General features: G+C 42.9%; 1 protein-coding gene across 3 annotated transcripts in view; it reads left to right on the top strand.

Annotated features, from left to right (window-relative positions):
• The window catches only part of RALGAPA2 (Ral GTPase activating protein catalytic alpha subunit 2), a 357,121-nt gene that overhangs the window by 97,908 nt on the left and 238,811 nt on the right, over window positions 1–20,402 (top strand). For all 3 annotated transcript variants that reach the window (XM_019544076.1, XM_019544075.1, XM_019544074.1), the window contains 3 exons: window positions 7,246–7,419; window positions 8,507–8,644; window positions 12,448–12,596. In XM_019544076.1, the coding sequence (XP_019399621.1) occupies window positions 7,246–7,419; window positions 8,507–8,644; window positions 12,448–12,596 (461 nt within the window). The remainder of the gene's footprint in view (window positions 1–7,245; window positions 7,420–8,506; window positions 8,645–12,447; window positions 12,597–20,402) is intronic.

The following is a 20,402-nucleotide window of genomic DNA, read 5'->3' as shown; positions in this document are numbered from 1 at the left end:
TGGGATCCTATGACCCCAGCTGACTTCCTGCCCTTTGGGCAGGGGGCTGGACTCGATGATCTCCCGAGGTCCCTTCCAGCCCTAATATCTATGAAATCTATGAAAACAGTCCAGATTGACACGGCTGAAAGTAGTTCTGACGTTTAACAGCAATGAAAATCTAAAAAATAATTATTCTTTATCTGGATGCAAATCCTCTAGTTTTGACGAAGAAAAATAAGAACATCAAACAGAATACAAATGTGTTTTTCAGACCAATACAGCAATTTTGTTCAAGTTGTTGCTTACCTTATTTTACAGGCATAAGCATTAATTTTGATATACACTAGTGCACATAATTGTTAAACACATAGTATAATTTTTAGGCATATAAGTATGATACTGTATGTACATGTACAAACATAGTTAAATTTACAAAATCCTTGTTTTGGCTCTGCAACAAGCATTAAAGTCAATATTTAATTTCTATTTGGGGAAGAGTAAAAATCATTAGTGGGTGCTTTCTTCTAGCACTCCATATTTTTCACCTTATTTTTCAGCAGAAATGTGTGTGGTGTACAGATACTTTCTATATTAAAAAACAGGTGGACATGGTTTAACCCTACATAGTATTTTTGTATAGTTTATGGAAAGCTGTGTTATGCTGCCCTCTTCTGACATGATGATAGGTTAGTACAGCAGTCCCTCAAAAGAACTGAAACTCTACCAGATGTTATGGACATGAAAAATGTTGCAGCAGAAATACTTAGCTTTTATTTAATTTAAATAGCTACTTTGAAATTGAAGCAGATTGTTTTTTTTATCTCTGTTTTTCTTTAAGTGAAGGAGAGTCTTTTTTAGCCCATGCAGATTAATTCCCCTCCTTTTTATTCACTGTCATCACTGTTCCTTCCCAAGATTTTATTGCAGCATCCTTTCTTCTAGCTGAGAAGTCCTCAGAGTTTCTTAATGCTTCCTCAGTGTTCTTGCCTGATAACACTAGGCCACATATGCACCAGAGATAGCTGTGCTGACACATGTAAGAACATCTTCTGCACAGACTTTGACAAAGTTGTCACTGAAGTGCTTCCAGCTTCTTGTAATTGGAGTAGAAAAAGATGAGCTCTGGATCAGTAGTTAGCTTCTCCATATTTAGAGACAAGTATTCCTGTTAAAACCAGATGTCAACCTCTTCCTTATAATTTAAAAAACAATGAATTCCCAGTATCTAAATTGACAGACAGGATTCTTTGAGTAAGGAAAAATTACTCTTTGCAAGCTTTTGGACACAAACACCCTTCTTCAGGCAGTAGGGAGTGTCTGTTGGTGTTTGTGTGCTCTCCTGGGTAGAACAGAAGTCAATTTTTTTCAACTATTTAGTTGGTCTAATAAAAGATTTCACATCTACCCAAAGAACCTTGTCTACCTATGTCCTTAAACCAACACAGCTACAACCAACAGCCCTACAGTATCTAAGTTGACACATGTTGCCAACAAAAAATTCTATTAAGTTGGAGTTAATTGCATAAGGGATTTGTATATTATGAAACATTCAAAAGGTGTTCATCAGAGTCCAAAAATTCTTCTAATGTTGATTGCTCATATGATAACAAAATAGAAGGAAGTCAAAATAGATTATTGGATTTATCCAGCCCAGGTCAAATGCTAAGAATCAAAGTTTTATTTGATTTAGCGTAGATTTTTAAAGTTAATACAAATTGAACTAGGAATTTCAGATTGACATATTTAGTAACCTACATAGAGATGTGAAAGCCTAGAAAAAAAATTCAGGAAAAAACGGGGGTGGGGGGTGGGGGGAACCGAATCTCCAAATCAAATCGGGAGACCAGCCTCTGAATCGATTCAGAAAAGATTTGGCCAGTTTGTAGATTTGGCTATAGACCAAACAGGAAGTAGTCCTCACCACGCTGGACACAGCTTCCTCCAGCTGGTAAGTCTGTTGGGGTTGGAGGATTGGGGAGGGGGCTGGGACAAGCTGCCCAGCTAGGGCAGGGGGTTTAGGACTCAGGGAGAGGGGCAGGGAGCTGCAGGATGTGGGTGCAGCAGCAGTGAGAGCAGGGGCTATGCCTGCTACTGTTTGGCCATTTGGGGCAGGGAGGGGCATCGGAATGTCCCCTTCTGTCTGGAGTAAGCTGTGCCCCCATTCCGACCCCCCTCCCTGCCCCAAATGGCCAGACAGTACCAGGGCATAGCCCCGGCTCCCAGCGCTCCTGCATCTGTGTTGCGTCACTGCTGACAGGTGGTGGCAGCATATGCCTCCCTGCACTGGCTGGCAAGTGGTGGCATTGCCCATCCCTCTGCACCAGCTGGCAAGTGGTGACAGCACCTGCTCCCCCATGCCAGCTGGGCAAGCAGCAGCAGGACATAGACCCCACTCCCAGTGGTGCTGCGCCTGCATCCCGCTTGCCCTCTCCGGCTGGGCAAGTGGCAGCAGGGCAGAGCCCCCATTCCCACCACTGCTGCACCCATATCCTGTGCCTTCCACCCCAGCTGGGCAGCTTGTCCCAGCCCCAATCCCTCCCTCCCTTGCACCCCTTCTCTCCCCTAACCCCAACAGACTTACCAGCTGGAGGCAACCGTGTGCAGGGTGGTGAGGACTGCTGCTGCCTGTTTTGTGTATAGATGAATCCCCAAAATGGTGTCAAATCTTTGGATGTGATTCAGCCGAATTGAATCGGGACAGTGATTCGAATTTCCAATTCTCAAATGCAAGAGCAAGATGCATTTCTGTCCCTAGGGCTGCCATTTTCACAAGAGAAGGAAAAAGGATTCAGTGCCTTCTTTGCTTGTGGACGTTCTCTGTGGTTGACTTTTGATCGAGAGGTTGGTGGATCTGCTCCTGTCCTCCTGACTAGGCCTCAAAGGACTGGGAGTGGACACTGGCAGTAGCATCCATTCATTCCTGTAGAAATTAGAAACAAGGAGCTTATTGTCCTGCTTGCTCAAAAGCCTCAGGAGAGGATACAGAGCAAGTCTAAAGGTTTTGGAATTGGAAGGAACCTGCCTCCCCCTGGCCCTGTGACCTTGAGATCCACAGAATTACAGACGCTGCACAAAGGAGCTGAAAGTATACTTCTTTAATGAAAGGTAAGAGTTTAAATTTCTCTGAATTCAGTATATTAAACTATATTTTAGTTACATTAGTATATTTTCATAACCTATATAATTTGTAATTGACATCAGGAGGCACTACTTCACTGTCAGGGTGGCTAGGAGCTGGAACCAACTTCCAAGGGAAGTAGCTCACCCCTACCCTGGGGGTCTTCAAAAGGAGGGTAGACAATCACCTAGGCGGGGTCGTTTGATCCCAGCATCCTTTCTTGCCTATGGCAGGGGGTTGGACTAGATGATCTGCTTAGGTCTCTTCTGACCCCTACCAACTATGAAACTATAATTGAATTCCTGCTAATCTGATGTTTTGTGACAAACCACCCAACCTTAGCAGTGAGGTGAGGCCTGCAGGCAAGGGAAGTTGTTCACAGTTAACTTTGAGGTGGCCTCCTCCATTCATTACTAAATTTGTACGTGCTGTAGCTTAGTGTTTATATATGGAAGCCAGCCACTAAATTACATTTTTCTTTTTTCTCCCTCAGCAAAAGGGTATGACCGACTTCTAGCATATGGATGCATTTCCACACTGCAGGTTATTCTAAGGAAAAATGTGATTTGCAAATACTGTCAAATGAAATATGCATTTCCAAATGCTACTAGGATGCCCAAGCACATCCTTGTATGTAAGAAGTGTCCGAGGTAGATCATGATCATGGAAGTGCAAGTAGCTCTTTCCAACGTTCTTGATCCGGAAGTCCTCCTGCTGCTTCTATAACATCGGCATCACAAAATGTTGCCCAGTCAACATCCTCAAGTAACCAAATATTGCAACCAACTGTATACAAAATACACTCAATAGCTTCATTTGTAGACAAGATGACACCAGAAGATCAGGAAAAAATTGACCAAGCTCTTGCAAGAGCAGTATATTATTCTGGGATGCCATTGTCAATAACTGAAAATGCATACTGGCAGGAAGTTTTTAAATTACTAAGACCATCATACCATTTGCCCAGCAGACAGTCGTTGGGCAAGCCTCTTTTAGAGTCAGAATATGAAGGTGTAATACAATCTGCGCAAGGAAAAATCAACAAAACACTGTCTTGCAGTACTTACAGATGGATGGACAAATGTTCAGGGAGAAAAGAATCATAAACGTTGTGGTAACAACACCTCAAACAGTTTTTTACAGAAGCATCGAAACAGGAGAGAATAGGCATTCTGCAGAGTATATCAGGAGTAAAATATGTGAAGTCCTACAGAAGGTTGGGAGTGGTAAAGTATTTGCTTTGCTGACTGACAATGCAAGTAACATGAAAGCAGCATGGGAGATCATAATGAATAAATATCCACATACTACTTCCAATAGTATGTGCATCCCATGGGCTAAACTTGCTTTGTAATGACATCATGAAGTTGGATACTCTGCAAAAGATCTATACAAGAGCAAAAGAAGTTATAAAGGATATAAAAACTTCATATTGTGGCTACAGTCTTTAAGAAGAAAAAGGAAGAAAAGAATGCAAAGAATAAAATAGTGATACTCAAACTCTGTAGTAAAACTAGATGGGGTGGAGTGGTGATCTCATTTGAAAGTTTACTAAAAAACAAAGAAGCTCTTCAAGAAACAGTAATAACTGAAGATCTTAAAGTACCCAGAAGTGTAAGGAACACTGTGCTTGATGAGGATGTCTTCTGGGTGCAGCTGCAGAACTCCCTGAAGATTCAAAAGCCATTGTCGTCACCAGGTACTGCATCTGAATCAGACAGATTCACTTTTGTCAGACATTCCTTACCAAATGGCCCAGATAAAAACTGTTTTTGAGAATCTAAGTGCATCTCTGCTTACAAGTACAGAAGAAAGAAAAGTGAAAGACTTTATTAACAGACAGGAGGAATTTTGTTGCCAATCAATTCTGGCTACTGCAAATCTCTTATATATGCCAAGATTCAAAGGCAGAAATGTTAGTGATGATAGCACTGCCACTACATTTGACTGGATTACGAAACAAGCAACATACCTAGGACTAGATGTTGGAAAGTTATTTTCAGATGTTGCAGAATACAGAATTTCTTCAGATATTTGGTCCAGGAATGCAGTCTGGGACTGCCAAGCATATCCCTCCTGCAACATGGTGCCAAGGTCTTTGCATGACATCCTCTGACTCCTCTTGCTTCTTGGCTGCTTCAGATTCCTCCATCTTCTGCAGCATGTGGAAGAAACTGGTCTATGTTTGGAAATATTCACACCAAATCAAGAAATAGACTAATATGTGAAAGAGTAGAGAAGCTTGTCTCAATCCAGGCAAACCTTCTTCAGTTTTCAGAAGTCCATGAAGAATTTGAAGAAACAGAAACTGCTGATAGTGATAGCTCAGAAAATGAGACTGATTAGACAGAGTTTCACAGAGCAGAATTTGTATTCACTGAGTCTAGGGAGGGAGAAGGGAGCCTTCCTTTTTTTCTCAGCTGTTTCTAAACATGAGTGCTTTCTGTATCTGCTTGACAATGTGGAGGAGACCAAGTCCCTAATACATAATAACTTCCTTTGTTTTACTATAACATTGATGGTTTCTTCTATTTTCAACTTTAATTTTTACCTGCTTCTCACAAACTGGCAAAAACTAAGAGATGCTAGGTTCCTTAGAGTTCAGCAGCTTGTAGCTCAATCTGTAACAAAATTTTAAAACATTTTAAAGTAAATTCAATTAGCAAATTTTTAAGTATTGTCTGAATAAACTATACTTTAAAATTTAATAAATATATCAAACATGATGCATCATATGTATATGTATATATGTATATATAAAATCAGACATGATAATTATATGAGCAAACCAAGTTACACATAATACATTTTATGTTCTTAAAGTAGCAAAGTGAATTTAGATAGGTAAGGGGTGCTAAGAAAATAAGTACTGCATATATTTCAATTTTCTCCAAATTTTCCATTTTTTCCCGGGGGAATAAAAACCAGAAGAAAATCAGTTTTTTTCCATGGCTTCAAAATTTCTGGTAATTTTACATCTCTAAACCTACAGGTCCCTTTCAGTACCTATAACAAAATGACTTAATTCAAAATAAGAGATACCTGTCCTTGGATAAGAATTATAGGGTAGGGGATTTGGTAGTGACAAGGGGACTTGGTAGCGGCTTACCGCTACATCAAGGGAGCACATCAAGGACTTGGTGAGCAGCTGTTCACCAGGGCACCCATGGGGAAGACCAGGAGCAATTCCTGGAAGGCTGTTTCAGGCTCAATTCCAGGAAAAACTCCTTCACAGTAGGGGTGTCCATACTATGAAATAAGCTCCCTCCAGTGGTGGTGCAGTCACCTACCCTGGAAATCTTCAAAAAGAGACTGGACAGTTACCTTCCTGGGTCACTTGATACAAGTTGTCTTTTCCTGCCTAGTGCAGGGGGACTGGACCTGATGATCTACAAGGTCCCTTCCAGCCCCTAACAATCTATGCATCTATGAATAGACTTCTGCTTGAAAATGTATGCTTTGAAGCTTGCCTGGTCCCTTAGCCTTACGCTGACCTGTGATGGGGGATGTCACTCTTGTATTTTAGTGGATAAGTCAGTTTCCCATGACCTGGCTTTAAAATCTCGGAAAAGGCCAACAGGTATACTCAGATTTTATGAGGTGTCTGTCAGTCCCTGAAATGGTGTGTGGGTGGGGTGTGCAGAAATAAATTCTTCCACTGGATTTCAGAAAGTTTAAAAGAACTTGCATATAACTGCTGTTCTTCCATTCTTTCCATTTAACTCTTACCAGTGTGCCTTTAACAGCACTTGCCTGAAACAGGTTTTTATGTATGGCCCTAGGAGCATAATCTGATGTCCATAGGGTTGCATGGGTGGAGTAGCTGAGGGCATAATTTAACCTGCAGGCTTTTGATCACTGATAATGATGTGTGGGATGGAAAAAGAATCAAGGGTGAATTTGTTGAGCTGACAATAAGAAAAAAATTTTTTTTTACTTTCAGTCTGAGTAAATATGAAAATCAGTTTTAATGACCATAAACCCCTGCAATGGCATTTTGAACTGCTTTCATATATATAGGTGATAATTGTAACTCTTTATAGTAGCAATTTAAAAGTTAAAAGATTCTAAGTTAAGCTATTTTCTTTTGGACTGTTTAATTTATAATATAAATAGATAAAAACTCAGTTAACTTTGCATTTTAGGCTTTTTTATTACCTTCTTCTGATATATCTGCAACACGAAAAGTAGTGAAGGTATACAGAAAATGGATATTGCAAGAGAAACCTGTGTTTATGGAAGAACCAGAGAAAAAAGAAAACAGTCAAGATGATTTGACTACCTTGGAGCATTCAGAAACACAGACAGATAGCAAACACGTATGGTACCAGTTGTTATTTAATACAAACAGACAGAATAATGTTTATTTTTTATTAAATATTGCTTTGTAAAATCTTTTTTTTAACTAAACTGATACATATTTGCCTGTTTACCTTTTCCTTCTCTAAATCTGTATTTTAAAAAAGTGCCAAGTCTCATAATGCCCACTACTGGGAATGGGAGATTCTGGATGCTGATCCCATTTCAAAAACATGATCTTTTTATCTTCCTTTTGTTTCCATGTAAAAACCATAAGATAGGCTTAATTAAACAAATAATTTACGTTCTACACTATTAAATTGTGAGTAAATTGGATGCTTATCTTGCTGGGATCCTATGACCCCAGGTGACTTCCTGCCCTTTGGGCAGGGGGCTGGACTCGATCTTCTGAGGTCCCTTCCAGCCCTGATGTCTATGAAATCTATGAAATTCTACTAAAGTAGAGCTCACTGTATAGAGTGGTGTTTCCTTCTGGCAGTAATTTTTCAGTTTGGGTATAAAGTGACTATATTAAAGTTGCATATATTTGAAATATAAATGCATTATAATAACTTGATAAATGCCAACTTCCATTTTCAAATTTCTGTCAGTGTTCTGAATTAGGGCAAAAACATAGATCCAGGCATCCTGAATATTAGGAAGTTCAGATGCAGATCTGAACTTTGTGCCTTGGACCTTTTTCATATATTGTACCAGAAATATATCCCAATTGTATTTGACCATTTCTCTGAGGTGTGAAATTAGTTAAAAGAGTATTTCTTCATCCTGGCAAAAAAGATTGCAGATATTACAAAAAAAATTGCAGTGCCAGTTTTTATACTGTTTTATAGAGAACCAAAGTATTGACTGTGAATTTAAGGGGGACAGCCCTTAAACATTTTATGAGCCTTTAAACATAATATGATGTAAATATTTGAATAAAAGAACACATTGATTAATGGGCACAAATTTATTTCCAAATTAAGCATAGAACCCTTGTCACTGTTCTGTTTCCCTCCTCGTAGCATTTGCATGTTCTATATGTAAACATAAAGGATAATGAAAGATATATCCCTATTAATAAATTGACTTTTTTGTTTTTGAAAGTTTGCCACTGAACATTCTGGACATAAAAGAACTTCCAGCTGGGGAAGAACTTATTCCTTCACTAGTGCTGTTAGTAGAGGATGTATATTAGAAGATGAAGACAAGAATGTGAAAGCTGGGGCACAGGCTGCATTACAGGTATGGTATTCAGAAAAAGCATGTGGTATTAACAAGGACTTTAACAGTTGCCTTAAGCTGTTTGGAAATCAGCAGAAGGAAGGGTTATCATATTTCCAGTTCCAAAAAAGAGGACACCTGTTATGCGGACACCTCACTCCCCAACTGCAGCCTCTGTCTCTGTTGCCGCCCCTCACTCCCAACCCACAACCCCTGGCCCTGCCAGTACCCCTCACTCCTGATCCACAGTCCCTCACCCCCCAGGGCTATGCTGGTGTCCCTCAGGTTCAACCTGTAGCCCCCTGGCACTGCCAGTGCTCCTCACTCCCAAGCCACAGGCTCTTCAGTCCTGCTGGTGCCCCTCACTCCTGACCCAAAGCCCCCTGTTCCCCCCAGCCCTGCTGGAGGGCGCATCCAACTACCCCCATCCCAACCATGCTGCAGTGCAGTGGCTGTAATGGCTCTGACTTATGCGGGTGGCAGTGGAATGAGTCCAGCCCTGGTGTGGGCTGCAGGGAGGAGGGGAGGCCTTTGGCATCAGGCAGCCTGGCTACGCCCTCTCCCCAGGCAGTGTTTCCCAGGTGCCCTGCCTCTGCGACCATGTGCCCTGGCTCCTGGTGCCACTAGTATGACCGCACAGCTTCCCACAGCCCCCAAAGGGCCCTCCCACCCCCTGCCCCTGTGCCCTGCCACAGCCCTAGCATCTAGAATCCATCCCCCAGTGCAGGCAGGCACCTGCCCGGCTCACACCCTGGCCCTCCAGCCCCTGCTCCCCATAAACTTACCTGCATCCAGATGCCAATGCTGTTCCTACGACTCTGCCAGGCTGCATGCCAACCATGTGTGTGTGCACATGCAGATTCACGTGGTGCCCCCTGCCTCCACTTGCCCTCCCTCTGTTCCCACCAGTGGAGCAGAGCAAAATCCTGCACATTTGTTCAGATTTAAAAAGAATACCTGGATGGAGATCTGAGGACCCAGAAAGAGGACATGTCCAGGAAAACCCAGTTATATGGTAACCCTGGCAGAAGGGGCCTATATAAGAAAACAGAAACATGTTTAGGTTTTCTGCTTGTCTAAGACTGCAAGACAATTTCCATTCAAAGTCAGTTTTCATAGACCCATAACTTTGCTCTGGTAGATATCTCAAGGAAAAGTTACAACAAAATCTCTGAAGACATCTGGGCTTTTATAGGATAAAAACAGTTTCTTCACCTCCTATTCAAAACAAAAAAAACCCCACATTTCCCCCAACCCCTGGTCAAGTGAGTAACTCAATATAGGCAAAATGTCACTTCAGTCATGGTACCTAAAGAGAATTTAATAAACAGTAACTGCTTAAAGCTTTGGGGTAAGGTATTTTTAAAACCAGAGTTATAAATCATTGCGATTTCAATCCTCATTTTAATTACTTCAGCTGTAAACTGCCTAAATGCATGCTTATGTAAGTAACTATAATGATACCTGACAACAAAAATTTGCGAATTGCAGCAGCTGAAACTTCACTACTTCTGTATCTTAAAAATCAGATAAAATGGTTGTGAATTAAGTGTAAATATTTCCTTCTGAGCTCTCTATCTTAGCATTTCTCTACGTGGAGAAACTACTGTACAGTAAACTAAGGAGTGAACTGACAGTGCGTTAGCCGTTCCATATAAGCCCCTGCATGGACACTCTCACTGTGTACTAAGTTCAAGGGGGCTTCCTCCTTTTCTAAAGTAGAGTGAGCTGTCACATGCCTAGAGTGGGCTGCCACATGCCAAGAGTGTCCAAACAAGGAGTTGTCAAAAGGTGATGGTGACCTACATTATTTTTTACCTAAGTTTTTATACTTTTGTATTATATAGATTTTATAATTAAGGTTAAAATGACTATTTATATAAAATTTTCATTTACTAAATTGGAACAAAAATAAAATTTGCTCTTACACTTTTTTATAGCAGTTGCAATTTTCTGTCTATGACATTCTATAATAGGATGGACTGGTGATAAAATTATGTGTAAAAAAAGAAAAGCAGCAAATAGATTTAATTCAAAGGTACAGATTTATTTGCATCTCATTTTGAACAAGATGTTCCTTGCCAGCAGGTAGGAAACACATACCATTGCTCATTTAGTCAGAGAACATCCACAGTAGAATCCCTTGCAGTCTTAAGACTAAGATAGTCTTTAGTAGGATAGCCAGCATGGGACGTAACTTCTAAGTAGCTGAAGCAGCTGAAAGAAAGGGATTTTTATTATTACAATTATTTTTGTCTCTACAGCTTTGAATAGCCTGAGTTGTATGGATCCAAAGAGCTCGGGCTATTCTCCTCATTTGATCCAAAACTCTCCTTATTCAGTCTGCATGTCTAACTGGATAACTGAATGAACACCAAGTAGTCAGTCACTTCTGTGGGCAGGATTAACAGGAGCAATATATGTGAACTGGGGACTTTGTATTAACATTGAAAAGAAGTAACTGTTGATCAAATATGAAGTGTTTTTTTCTCATGTCTTTGCAGAAATACTTGATAGGGAAAGCATAACATTCAGTCAGGCATATATTACTAGTATATCTAAAGTCAACATGGTCACTCAAGAAACAAATATGGCAGAGGAAGTTCACAAAACTAGCTATCTAAACTTTAAAGACAAATCTGCATGCAGTCACCAATCAGGAGATGATTTTCTGCACACATCAGCAGCCTGTTTGAGAAGGTAAAATGCACATCTGGTTTAAAAAGAAAAGGCAGCTTTTAGCTGAGAGCTTGTTTTTAAGTTTTTACAGATTCTCAGGGCTACTAAATAATTCTCTGCAGTTTTAATCCAAAATTTGGATTAAAAATAGTCTAAGGATCATGGAGCAGCATAATTTGGTTTCTACCGTTATTATTCCCTCTACCCCTTCCCCATCCTAAAATTCATTAAAAAGGGGCTAAATTATATACTAATCCTGAGTACTAAGGGTTAGCCAGGGTTATCTCATTCTGTGAACCTAGTGATAAGCCATCTACTCAAGTAGTCTGTTAGCAAAGACCTTTTCTCTTAACAAGCTGCTGTTCCAGTTTCAAAATTTTGTCCTTGATGGGCTGGCTTTTGAGAAAATTATCCTAGTTAAGGGCCCTCCAACTTACATTAGAGACAGCAGGAGTCCTCCTATTAATGTGATAGCTGTACAATTGGGCCCTTTAAGAGGACATTCAGGTAAAGTGGTCAAAATGCTTCTATATGCCAGAAAGCACTCTATACTTTCTTTTGCTGTGCTAAAAATGGAGTTTTGCCGGGTTATGTAAGCACTGATTCAAGATTTGCTTTTTAAGTAAAGAATGGATAAAGACCTTTTTCTTTTTGCTGTCTGAAGCAACTGTTAGTGCAGTTAGACCTTCTAATGAGTTTCCTTTTGGACAACTTTTAAGTAATGCTTTATTTCTTTAAATGCATATTAAACTGTGCTCCTGACTTTATTAGACACTATTTGCATACTTACAAAGATGGGAATTGATTGAAGCTATGGGATTGCCTGTGCTGACTGTAAATTTTCAAAAGTGGGACTAGTGTTTAAATATGTTCAGCTAGAAAATAGGGGGTGTTCTTTCCCTTTCAAAACAAACAGAATGTATTATGTTTTTATTATTATAGTGGGTGAAACTTAACTCTCTTCTTTGAAATTGTGTAGAAGAGCAAAGAAAATAGTGATAGATTTAAAAAAAAAAAGTAACACAACTTTCCTCTAAAGAAAGGTAAGTTTCAGTTAGAAGAGGACAAAATGGCTGTTGCAGAATTTGGCTGTTAGTCTTGTTTGGCACTGAATTTTTTTCTAATTACAAAGCTTTTCTTTCAAGGTGTTTTTGACCAATTCTGCAAATGTTTTTTTATTGGAACCATGTGCTGAAGTCCCTGCACTCTTAAAGGAGCAAGTTGATGCTTGCAAAGCAGTTCTGAGTATTTTTAGGCGCATGATAATGGAACTTTCAATGGACAGAAAAACATGGTAAGGTTTAATTTATTTCACCTATGTTTCACACTGTATTAATATTAGAACTGTAAGGCAGAATAACTGATCAGGAGAAAAGGCTTTATTAAAAAAAGATATAATAAATTATACTTGCCATTTGGTAACACAAGTTATGATTCCACAGAGGGAGAAATACTCATAAAACGTTGAGTATTGAGAGAGTTTTGTTTTAAAACGTTTGCTACTATAACCTTTAGGTGAACTATTCTCAGTCATAAAACTTGATTCTTGTGCAAGGTAAACATTCAGCATTTTACAATAATGTATTCAAATTTTGAAATGGTAAAAGCTGCTAAATTAAAAATTGATTTTTAATTTGTTGATCTAGAATTATATGAATCAATTCTGATGTTTGAAATGATCATATATTACTCTAAGGCAGACCTTGTTGTTCAGGAGCTAAATTGCTGTGATTGCTGTGAAAATGTGGGAAGGCTTTTTTTTTTTAAATCAAACCCATTCAGTTCCTCATTCTGTCACTGGGGCCGGCAGGTGCCTTTTTGTTTGTGCTCATCTGTGTGGGCTTGAATATACCTCCCTAACCCCTTTATCTATTTATCACCAAATATAAGCAAGTGCTTGCCTGGGTGTGTAGGCTTGAGCATACTTTCCACCACTTTTGTGTATTTATCAGTTGCATTTAATCTAAAATTATTTTTCTAATGCAAGATGGACTATTTTATTTAATAGTAGAAATATGTAGAAGATTAAACCAAAATCTATGTTGATAGAATGTTACTAAAGCAGTAATTCTCAACCAAAGTGCTATGGCACCCTAAGGGGTTGCCTTGATATCCGTTCCAAGGTACTGCACAGTGTTAGCACTGTTTGGTGTACAAACATGGTTCACAAGAGAAACCTAGAGATTTCAAATAGGAATTCATAGTCTTAAAAACTTTATCAACCATGGTGGTCTTTCTGATATCTTTGCAATGGAAGAATTGCTCTGTAATTTTTCCATCGTCAATAACAAATGAAAGTTAGGAGTTAGCATTTTCTAATGGGTACCTTCAGTCTAATGAGGGGTATCTTGAGTCTAAAATGGTTGAGGACCACCGCACTAGAAAGTTGTGCACTTCGCATACACTAGGGGCTCCTTGCTCTCCTGCATTCCCCTCCATATGCTCCCCACGTGTCACTTGTCCCTTTTCCTCCATTTCAGGACCTCTACATAACCTCACTTAATATCTCCATCATGCCATGGACTCTGGGTTCCTTTGTGTCTGCTGTTTGTCTTTTCCTTTTCCCTTCTGATTTCTGTTTTATCTTGTGCTTGTGCATCAGAATTTTAAAAGCTGTATTATGAGCAGGGATTCTGGTTTTCTTTGTTTAAAAATCACAAATCCTCTGATTAAAACCCCCCAAATGCGTGCTTTTTCTCAATTAAAATGAAATGCTACTATACAGGCAACCCCTGCTTAATGCTGTTTCACTTATCACTGTTCTGCTATAATGCTCATTTTACATTGATACCTGATTCCACTTAGCGCTCAGTGAATTTCATTATAATGCTTACAGGCATTGAGCCAGGAGTGTACACTAGTGCCACAGCGCATTGGTGGTGCGTAGCCTTGTTGTGCAGTTTAACCTGCCCGTGCCCGAGCCAGGTGGAGCAGGGCTATGATCATACAATGACTCCTGCTGGGGGAGACCTGAGCGTCACTCCTGGTGCCTGGAGTGACTGTGACTGTGGCCGTGAGCGCCGCCACCCCACACACACACACACACACACACGTGCTGCCTGGCATGGAGGTGACCAACACACCACCTCCATAACCCAGGCCCAGGCAGGTGGCAGCGGCACGGCACCAGTTGAGCTGGCCCTGAGCTACCAGGTATTCATGTTGCTGCTGCTGGGTGCCCTGGTTATGAATATTTATTTACATTAATTCTTATGGAAAAATGGATTTCACTTACCACTATTCTGCTTAACGCTTGTTTTTTCAGAAACCAATTAAGAACACTAAGGGTGGGGGGTGTATATATAGATATCAGTTGATCACAAAGTTTTATTGATACATAGACATATCTATCTATATATAGATATATAATTTTAAAGCAATTTGAAAACCTACCACTGCTTCAATCGCTATAACTAAAAACAATCCTAATTACCTATAAATGTTGGTGTTTGGTTTTGGGATTTTTAACATGCAAAATCAGAGCTCCCCCTGCCCCCTTTGTTCAGCAGGATGCAGGTCCAGCTGCGGCTGTCCCCCCACCCAACAGCTTTGTGGCACTGAGCAGCTTTGATATGCCAGTGTCTTTCCCATGCCATTGCCCCTCACTCCCCACTTACAGTCCTCTGGCCCTGCCAGTGCCTCTTACTCCCCACCCACAGCCCCCTACCACCCCAGCCCTGCAGAATGAGGCCCCTAGCTGCCAGGGCTATGGAGCCAGGGACCTGGGTCCGCAGCCTTCTCCCCCCCACAGCAGTTACTGAGCCCCGGCTGCTGCCCATGGAAGGTGGTGGTTGCTGTGGTGGAACAGAGCACAGGCCTGGCTCCCACTCCCCAACAGGTGGGCGGCACAACCAGAGTTGGCCCTGTGGTGGGGACAGGTGCTGGCTGCCTGCTGCAAGCTCACGTTCCCTGTCCTGCTGCCCTCCCCCTGGGGCCTCTGCAGCCCAGTGGGCAAGGCATGGGAGGGTAGAGCGGGGTGGGGAAGCTTGTGCCACTGCTGAGACCCCTGTGCAGCTATGCGAGGTGCCCCCGTCCGCCTGTAGCAATAAAGACCACAACTCTCTGCCACCACCCCCACTGCTTCTGGGTGGGCACAGGGCACCTTGCCATGACAGCATGGGGCTCCTTACAGTCATGGGTGACTGATGCCTCTTTGTTCTGGGGGTCCCCCAATGACCAGTTGCTGACGGGGGCAGAGGCGGGTCACCCAGCATTGGATCGCAGAGAGGGGGGAGGTGGGGACCCCCAACAGACAATTGCCTATCCTGGAAGTGCCAGCAGCAAACCAGAAACCAGAAGCACCGCCAGAAAAACCAGAAGTGCTGCTGGCGCTTCTTGAGGGAGCGGGGGGGCACTGGCCAGTGGTCCCCACTCTGGCCGATGAGGGCCAATTTCAGGGGGGGCATGTGCCCCCCCTACACATTGCCTATGCCTGCAGTGGCACTGAGCTTCCCTCCACCCTGTCATGCTGGGTCCTGCCTTCTGGGCCATGGAGGCCCCAGGAGGAGGGCAGCAGAGAGGGGAACCCCAAGCCTGCGGCAGGCAGCCTGCCACCATCCCACACAAACCTAGGGGGCATGTGCCCCCATGCCCCTCCATGGGAGTGCACACAGCAACAGGGAGCCAGCCCCCCTGCTGCCCCCCAGATGAGTCTCCCGCAATTCCATCCCTTTCCCCACCTGGGCCCTGCAGCTGCACATGGCCCCAGGCCCCAAGCCCCACTACCACACCTGCTGGGCACACCTAACTCTCTCAGTATGGGGGCCTCAATTCACTCCCCTTCCCCCCAGTCTTACCTGTGGGGTGCTGTGGGAGGTGCTCTTCAGGCTGCCTGGTGGTCATATGCACATGCACATAGTGCTCCCTGCCTGACCTCCCTCCTGCTTCCCCCAGCCCCTTGCAGGCTGGAATTCTGCCAGCCTGCAAGGGCAAACCCGCTTTTCCCCTGCATTTTTCTTCTTTAAAGAAAATCTGGGTTTTTTCTCCTTAAAATGAGAAAATCTGGGTTTTACTGCATTTTTCTGTGGTGAATAGAAAACCTGGATTCCTGATTATGAGGATACCCAAGAGCTCTGGGTTATGCTGGAAAACATTAATGAGTTGATCAGTTTGAAAACAGTTACAGAGCTGGTTGGAGCTGCTGGTTCTGCTAACCAGGTGCCTGGGGCTCTCCATGCTCCCTCTTTTTGCTTCTTATTTTTTCTGACTTTCACCAAAATTAATAGAGTTCTAATCACTAAAGGGTAGCACATTTCCTTTAAATTTTGGAATTCATTGCATATGAAAATTAGAAGATATGTTACAGATAGAAACATCATTGTGTGCAAATATCTTGCATCACTCAGTATATTAGGGCTGCAAAATCAAGCAACCCTGGATTTTCCTCCGAGGAGTAGGAAATCCTAAAATAGTATTACTGTGAGGAAAGACACTCACTGTGACAGCAGATACCTGCTAGCAATGGAGGAATAGTGAGATGCTAAGAAACAGGTTCTGCTCCTGGTTATAAAAAGTCTCCCGTCTCTTCTATATTCTATCTTCCTTACTCCCAGCCCCTCCAAACTGTTCTTGTGTGTTGTTTTCTCCACTCTTCCTCCTAATTCCAGTTCAGCTCTCTTTGCCTGCACCATTCTTTTTCTAGTCCCAAGCTCCTTGCCCATTCAGATCATATCTCAGCATTCTGTGATTGGTCTCAGTGTCTATTTCCCTTGCTCAGCTGTTCTTGTTTTCCGTTCCTACCACCTTCTTATATAATGCCATTGCTTCCTCTGTACCCTCCACCTCCTCAGCACTTCCATTTCCATTGCCAGCTTCTGGATCCAAGTCTCCAGTCCTTCATACACAAGCAATCCAGTGTTCCCCTTAGAATTACAACCAGAATTTCTCTCTCCCAGACTCCAGTTCCAGTCTACTCTCTTTCCCTTACCCTGGTTTGTTTAGGATGATTTCTATACAACTCCCCCTATCTTTCCCCCACTCCAGTGTGGCTGTTACTGTGAGTATTCCATAAGGTGTGCTAAGACTGTATGTGGATTATCTTGTTATGTGCAATATGCTGTTTACTGTTTGTCAATGAAAGTGGCATTTCTAGTGGCAATTGGTAGCAAGGAGAGCGAGTAAGATATGACCTGTCCCAGCAGATCCTCTGTATACTATCTTTTACAGTCCTTCAATGCCAGAAAAGCTTTAGCTGATTATTTGCACATGACTAAGACATTTTGTGAGTTTTCAAAGCTTTTTATAGCAATAGTAGAGAAATCTAACCACATGACAGTTTCGGTTCAGTGATTGCCAAGTTGAATCTTTAAGCTCTGTTAAACTGTTATGAAACTGGCAAAATAGGGCCATCATCAGTGGGGTCAAGCCTGCTTCCTCGAAGTTCTATGCCAGGGCTGTCCAACTTTGGAGTAGCTAAGGGCCACAGACCTCATAGGCGCCCTGCTGTACTGCCAACCCCTCCCTCCTTGCCTGCCTCCTCTCCCCAGCACATGCAGTATATGGGGCTCCAGGACTGCCGAGTTGCAGGCTCCCTGGGTTCTGGGGGGCTGTCACCCTGCCCTACCCCTAGGGGCAGGAAGTGAAAGCCGGGGGAGAGAGGAGCAACTTGGAGATCCTGGTGACAGCAGTATCCGGAGTGCTGGGGAGAGCAATGCCCAGGCAGGATCCTGCAAGCTGCAAATTAACCCTTTGTGAGCTAAATTACTGGGTGTGTCAGATAGTTTTGGTCTAGGCCAGGGATTTTCAACCTTTTTTAATAAGTGTACCCCCAGCGGCTGGATGCAGAGTGGCGGCAACGTAGGGTGGTGGGTGGCAGTGGCACCCCTTCCTCCCCCATGTCTGGCTGGCTGGGTGGCACCTGTGCAGCCCACAGAGGGGCGCCACTGCCTTTGCCCTGCTCCTGGGAGGCAGCAGCATGGGGTAGATGTACCCCCAATTGACAACCCCTGGTCTAGGTTATGTCTGTAGCCTTTCTTTGCAGTGTATTTATAAGCAGCATCTATAGCAAGGCCACCTGGAGCTCAATACAGACCTGTATCAATACACTCAAGACAGATTGTTAACTGTGTTAGTCTAAAGTCAGAGCAAAGACAGAGTAGAAGTGCACCTTATGGACTGAATCGGAGATGTATAAGCATTTGTGTGCAAGAGCTCAGTTCATCAGATACTATGAAAGGACATGCACAGAGAAGGGTATCAAAAAGAGAGAGAGTTGAATGCAGAAGGCAGAAAAGGGAGGGAGGTGAGGAAGACAGGAGAGGGAAGGCAGTGCTGAGAAAGGCAAAACAGGTAATAAACAAGGGGGTCCAAAAAGTTAATCCAGCCAATGGGGTAAGAATCTGTAGTCCCTGTTTAGACCAGAATTAACTAAACCAAATCTGTCGATGATTTCTTGTTTTACTATTTCCTGGTCAAGTCAGCTTTTTGAAGTACTGTTGCTTAAAAACAGCTACTGTTAGGTCATCAATGAAAAGCCTAGGAATGTTAAAGTGTTCTGCACTAGGCTTTTCTGTGTGTGGTTTTTTTTTTGTTTTTTTTTTTTTTTATCTGTGTCAGACCAATGTCACCTCATTCTTTAACATAAGGATTGCCCTGTCTGTCAAACATGGCCAGAGGGGCATTGTAAGTAGTGATGGCATATATGATGTTGGTAGAGGTACAAGTGAGTGAACCTCAGATGTTATAATCCATGTGAGTTGGTTCAGTGATAATGTGAGTTTGTATTGATGGGCAGGGGTGCACAACTTGCATTTGAGCCTGTTGCAAGGCTTGGTGCCTCAGTGAGAATTGGAGGCAGGTAGCATGTTGAACATCACTACAAACTTTAGGCTATTGTGGAGGCCTCAAGGAATGGTGCTGCTTTTGCTATGACAGTCTTTCAGTTGCTGTTTTCCTAGGAAACTCAGACCCTCTTCTAGGTATGTGTGGGCACTACATTGGGGTCATCTAGGTGAGGGAGATCCCTTGCCCTCCATCAATGCTGACCTCGTAAAGGAACACCTTGAGAGGTTGGATACCTTCAAGTCAGCTGGCCCTGACAATCTACACCCCTGGGTACTCAAGGAGCTGGCGAGCATCATAGCTCAGCCCCTGGCACGGATCTTTGAGAACTCCTGGCACTCTGGTGTAGTGCCCGAAGACTGGAAGAAGGCCAGTGTGGTGCCCATCTTCAAGAAAGGGAGGAAAGTGGATCCAGCAAACTATAGGCCCATCAGCCTGACTTCTATCCCAGGGAAGATCTTAGAAAAGTTTATTAAAGAGGCCATGCTTAATGGACTGGCCAATGCCAACATCCTGAGGGATAGCCAATACGGGTTTGTTGCGGGTAGGTTTTGCTTGACCAATCTCGTTTCCTTTTATGACCAGGTGACCTATCACCTGGACAAGGGAGAAGAGATTGATGTCATATATCTTGACTTCAAAAAAGCCTTCAATCTGGTATCCCATGATCACCTCTTGGTGAAACTGGCCAATTGTGGCCTTGGGTCCACCATGATCCACTGGCTGGGAAATTGGCTCTGTGGTCAGCCCTAGAGGGTAGTAATCAATGGAAGTCAATTGTCATGGTGCCCTGTGATCACTCGGGTCCCCCAAGGCTCTGTCCTTGGACCCATATCGTTCAACATCTTCATTAGTGATGTGGACATTGGAGTCAGAAGCGGACTGACCAAATTTGCCGGTGACACCAAACTTTGGGGCAAAGCATCCGCACCCAAAGACAGGAGGGCGATCCAGGCTGACCTGGACAGGCTCAGCAAATGGGCGGGTGAGAACCTGATGATGTTTAACACCGAAAAATGCAAGGTTCTCCGCCTTGGGAGGAAAAATCTGCAGCAACCTTATAGGCTCGGCAGTGCTACACTGGCTAGCACTATAGAAGAAAGAGACTTGGGGGTCATCATTGACCACAAGATGAACATGAGCCTGCAATGCAATGCTTCAGCTAGTAAAGAGACCAAAATGCTGGCTTGTATCCATGGATGCTTCTCAAGCAAATCTCGGGACGTCATTCTCCCCTTGTACTCGGCCTTGGTGAGGCCGCAGCTGGAGTACTGCATCCAGTTTTGGGCTCCGCAATTCAAAAAGGATGTGGAGAAGCTTG

Source organism: Crocodylus porosus, unplaced genomic scaffold (genome assembly GCF_001723895.1).
Source record: "Crocodylus porosus isolate Cpor-Errol unplaced genomic scaffold, CroPor_comp1, whole genome shotgun sequence".
Lineage (NCBI taxonomy): Eukaryota > Metazoa > Chordata > Crocodylia > Crocodylidae > Crocodylus > Crocodylus porosus.
This window is presented reverse-complemented; position numbering and strand designations above follow the sequence as displayed.